A 4,743-nucleotide genomic window follows, 5' to 3' on the forward strand; every position below is an offset into this window, starting at 1 on the left:
TGTGGAAAAAAGAAAAGTTAAAACAAAAGAAAGAATAAAAATAAAAAGCACATTTAAATGGAAATGGTTCAGTGAATCATCAGAAATATTTTATAAAACAGTGTAACAAAAACAAATACTTTAAAGTTTAGTTTATTATAAATTCTAAAATTTTCATTTTTATAAAATACATGTGGTTAAGAGTGCAAGTGGATATAAATTTCTCTCTTTTGTCTTGCAATCTAACAACATTCAAAGACTTTAATTAGGAAGAGTTACAAGTTTGCAGAATAGAAATAATATTAAATTACTAAATTCAAAAATTAAAAAGATGTTCTTAAAAGTAAAAAATAACTAGACATATGAGTGACTCTTACTTATATTTGTGACAACCAAAAATATCTTAAACTATTGAAGGTTCATGATTTTATTAGCACATTTATAGACTTCTACAAGTAATTCAGAGAGAGAAAATCATTTATAGACTGAAATGTTAACTACCGGACAGCTGTGACAGCATATTGGGGTAATTGTAGAAAAGAAGGAGTGAATTTATGTTTAAAAAACCAAAACAAAAAAAAACAAGGAAATTTCTATGTTCAAAAGTTGAAAATTGGTTAGAAAAATCTCAGAAATGTTAAGATTAAGCTTGGGAATTTTCTAAAAAAAAATAAAAAAAAGAAAAAAAGAAAAAGAAAGAAAATTTTTGAGTTTGAAAAGTTAAAAATTTGGTAGAAAAAAAAATCACAAAACTTAAGATTAATCTCAGAATCTCTTTTAGAAAGAAGCTTGAAAATTTCTGAGTTTGAGTTTGTTTTCAAACAAAGCAAACCCAGGTTATTTTTAAACCCAGCAAATTTTCTGGGCTTGCTATAAAACCCAGAAAATTTGAGAATCTCAGGTATTTTGTATTTAAAAAAATGTGTAAAAAAAAAAAAAAGTCTAAAATTTGCTAGATTAGACTAAAAAATTCAAACAAATATTCTAAAAAACAAATTCTAATTTAGAAAGTGAAAAATTTCCTATAAAGAACTCAGAAATCTCAAGAAGTCAAACATTTTGAACTTTTGAAATTTTGAAGTTCCCTTTTTTCTATCTTGACCCTAATAAAGCCGTCGTAGAAAACTGAGATTGTTTCTAGAAAAAGGAGCAAAAATACAGACTCAGTGCAGATTTTTTGACAGTTTTACAGCTATTAGATACAAATACAAAGCAGTCCAGTTATATGATCAAAAGAGGGTTAAGGGCTTCATCTCAGATGCTGCTGTCCTTTAAACGCTCATAATCGTTTTCTCTGAGTCCATCCCCGGCCGTGAAGCTCTCCTCCGTGGTCCGCTTGGCCTCCTTTGTCACCTTTTCGAACCTCTTCAGGAAAACGACGAGAGCCACCAGCAGAGCCGCCTGTACCGCCACAAACACCACCAGGGAGCCCAGAGAGGCCAGGGCCAGGTTGCAGTACCAGTAGTGGCAGGACTCCAGCACCTCCTCTTCGGTCAGATACACCACAGAGCGCCCCCTCAGGCTGGGAGGAGAACTGCAGTTCACCCCCAGGTATGACGCGACGTCGGTGGTCTGACGTCTCAGCCAGGCTCGCAGGTAGAGGATGCCGCAGTCACATATCCAGGGGTTGCCGTGGAGGGAGACGGAGCGCAGGGACGTCAGGTCGTCCAACAGCCCGTTGGGGAGGGTGCTCAGCAGGTTCTCATGGAGACGCAGTTCGGTGGTTCCGATCGGGAAACTGGAGGGCATGGACCCGGAAGTGAGAGACCTGCCGCTGCAGTCCACCCGACCACCCTGACAGGAGCAAGGGTCGGGGCACGCCAATGACCTGTGACCTCCGAGTAAGAGAAGACACAGGAACAGGTGCGTCGTCATGGTTACCAAACTGCAGGGAAGAAACAAAAGGTCACTGAGGTCAAAGAATCACTTGAAGTAGTTCTACTCTTACTTGAGTACAATTTGTGGCGAGAGACTAACATGAGAGAAATAAAGCTGTAGCATTAAATCAAAGAAAGTCGAACAATTAAGTAGAAATGCACAAAAAATTAAATTCAAGACTAAATCAAAAATCTAATACGGCAAGACCGTTTGAGCAATAAGAAAGAGAATTGAGCCGAGTATGGCAAGACAATAACCAGAAGTGGACAGAGTACCCCAAAATTGTACTCAAGTAAGTAGCACTACTTGAGCATATTTTTACTCAAGTAAAAGTAAAAGTAGCCATTCAATAAATTACTTAAGTGAGAGCCAAATACAAATTATCAAATCGATAATTTGATCAGTAACTGATCAAATTATCGATGATTTAATATTTAAAAATTACATAATCAGATGCACCAAAATGTAAAGTTATATCAAAATTTTAGGTATTTTAAGGACTAAACTGAAAATAATGAACATAAAATTTATGAGACTTTAACAAAAACTGCAAGTTTGTGTTTGGTGAATTTTTGGTTAAAACAAGTTTGTGATTCATTCACTGAAGCTGTTCACATAAATTTTACTCAAGTAAAAGTATAAATACTTCATAATGAAAATACACAAGTAAAAGTAAAAAGCACAGCATAGTGAAAATACTGCTGGAAGGACATATTTTCCAAAGAGTTACTCAAGTAACTGAACTAGTTACTGTCTGACCTTAACGAAAATATAAAGAAGATAAAAAAAAAGGAAATAATATCTAATTTCTCTATTGTTGTTGCTGCATCATGTTAGACAAATATTCTGATCCATTTGTAGAATAAACCTAACTTTATAGAATTATTGATAACTAGCACCAATTTGTTTGAATTAGATTGGATTTGAATTTTTTCTGTAAGTGACTTGAGACAATATTTGTTGTGAATTGAATAACTGATTTGAATTTAAACAATGTCTAATGTCAGTAATCATGGAAGGCTGCATTCAAAGTGAAGCAATATTATTTATTTAAAATTAAAATTAGCTTAAAATACATCGCCTATCCAGAATCCTTTTGAACATTAATTGTCATATTTTTTTATACAAAAACTGCTCAATTCTGACAAATCTACAGATTTTATCCCACCAGTTTATGATTTTTCAGTAATTTTGTGTTGTTTTTCTTGGGGACTGAACAGTAATTTGAACAACTTTTTAAAGGATTTTATGCTTTTAAAAATTGATTATGTTCACCTACACAGCAAAACTTTTTCCTTTCAAGTTTATGTGACTATTAGCACTGAATATGTTACGTTAAAAATATCCACTGAAGAGTAACTTATTAATCGTAAAATTAAATAAAAGTTTGACGTTTACCTTCGTTTCTAGACGTCCTCTGGAGACGAATTTCCTTCTTCTGGCTGATTTTTAGAAGAAAAATGTGGTGCGTGTGACAGCTGGCTCACACTGATAAACACTGCTGTCAAGTTATGAGCCACACACACACACACACACACACACACACACACACACACACACACACACACACTGATAATCTACAACAGAGTAAGTCAGAAGTTCCTCCGAGTTCATGGAAAACAAATAGAAAGCTAATCATAGAAAAATATGTCATGACTGCCATTAAAAAATTCTGCAGATTTAAATTGCGCTGTTGAGTAAAATCCATAATCAATAATAGAGAGATTCCATAGGTAAGTCTTATAACTCTTACGAGAGAACTGCAAATTACTAGTGACATTTTAAATGTTAAGTCAATGCTGCTTCAATTCTTAGGCTTCATCTTCATGTCAGATGTGTTTTTATTACTATTTGAATGTTTACTCACATGGTGCACCTTAGATTTTATTTCCATTTAAAATTTCTAGTAGTTTTTTTTTGTTATTTTGTTAGTTTTAGCTATAAAAACTTTTGTCTTCATCTAAAACTTTGGGTGCAAATGCTCTCCAACGCCCCCTGGTGACAATGTTGAGTCTCTGCTCTTGTGGAAACACGATTCTGCAAAGGCTACCCCCAGATAGACACTCTTTGATATCATAGAACTTTATTAATTTTAATTTTAATTCTCACCTTGACATGCTCAATAATCTGTGATTATGAAAGTTTTTGTTTCTCCCGCTCAAGATAAGGAATTAAATAAACTTTAGCACTCCTCTTTAGAAATCAATCTGCTAATTATACTGATTTTACGCTGCTGATTTAAGTGATTTCACATCTTTGCTTACCGTTTGTCTCATGCGAACAGTCTCTGTTAGTGGTTAGTGAAGATATATAGAAATCTTTTTAAGTTTGCAAAACACCTTAGTGTTACTGACAAACGTTATATGAATAAATTACTGAAAATTTTATTTATCCAGGATGCCAGACTGTTATTTTAAAGCTTTGGGGATTTTAAATTGAAACATTTTATTTCTTTGCTGTTTCATCTAAACTTTAGGTGCTTTACTGAATTAGAAAGCATACAAGAAAAGGTATTTCAATATATTGTGATTAAGTAGCTTTGGATGGAAATGTTTATCTATATTTACCTTCTGCAAAAATAAAAAATCCTTTATCATAAAAATCTTTTATTTATTGTTTTTGGCTCACAAAGTACTGCAACAGGAACGTTGGTGCAGACACACTATATTATATCCATGCATCCTCTGCCAGGCGGGATGACGATGCTGTGACCAGAGGAAGGAAAAATGTCTGCAGGAGATAAACATGAATCAGCAGATCATGTTCCTGCAGAAGCTTTGTCTTCCAGCCCAGCTGATGTGTGGAAATGATGAAGGACACAGTGATGTGCTCACTGGACTCAAACTCTAAAAATAAAACAACAATGAGTCAGAAAAAACAACAGCC

At 34.1% G+C, this 4,743-nt stretch overlaps 1 protein-coding gene across 1 annotated transcript; it reads right to left on the bottom strand.

Moving 5' to 3' along the window:
- Window positions 1-116: 116 nt before the first annotated feature.
- gp1bb (glycoprotein Ib platelet subunit beta) lies at window positions 117-3,404 on the bottom strand. The gene is made up of 2 exons (XM_014993611.2): window positions 3,256-3,404; window positions 117-1,864 (listed from the first exon to the last, which is right to left on the bottom strand). Exon 2 carries the CDS (start codon window positions 1,852-1,854, stop codon window positions 1,234-1,236), a length of 621 nt encoding a protein of 206 aa, XP_014849097.2. The 5' UTR covers window positions 1,855-1,864; window positions 3,256-3,404; the 3' UTR covers window positions 117-1,233.
- Between the last annotated feature and the right edge of the window lie 1,339 nt (window positions 3,405-4,743).

The sequence above is a fragment of the Poecilia mexicana genome, unplaced genomic scaffold, assembly GCF_051168715.1.
Source record: "Poecilia mexicana isolate PSO_F unplaced genomic scaffold, ASM5116871v1 scaffold_9, whole genome shotgun sequence".
NCBI classification, from domain to species: Eukaryota; Metazoa; Chordata; class Actinopteri; order Cyprinodontiformes; family Poeciliidae; genus Poecilia; species Poecilia mexicana.

Excerpts from the sequence above, each read along its gene's own strand:
- gp1bb (XM_014993611.2), bottom strand. The coding sequence starts at position 1,854 with ATGACGACGCACCTGTTCCTGTGTCTTCTCTTACTCGGAGGTCACAGG.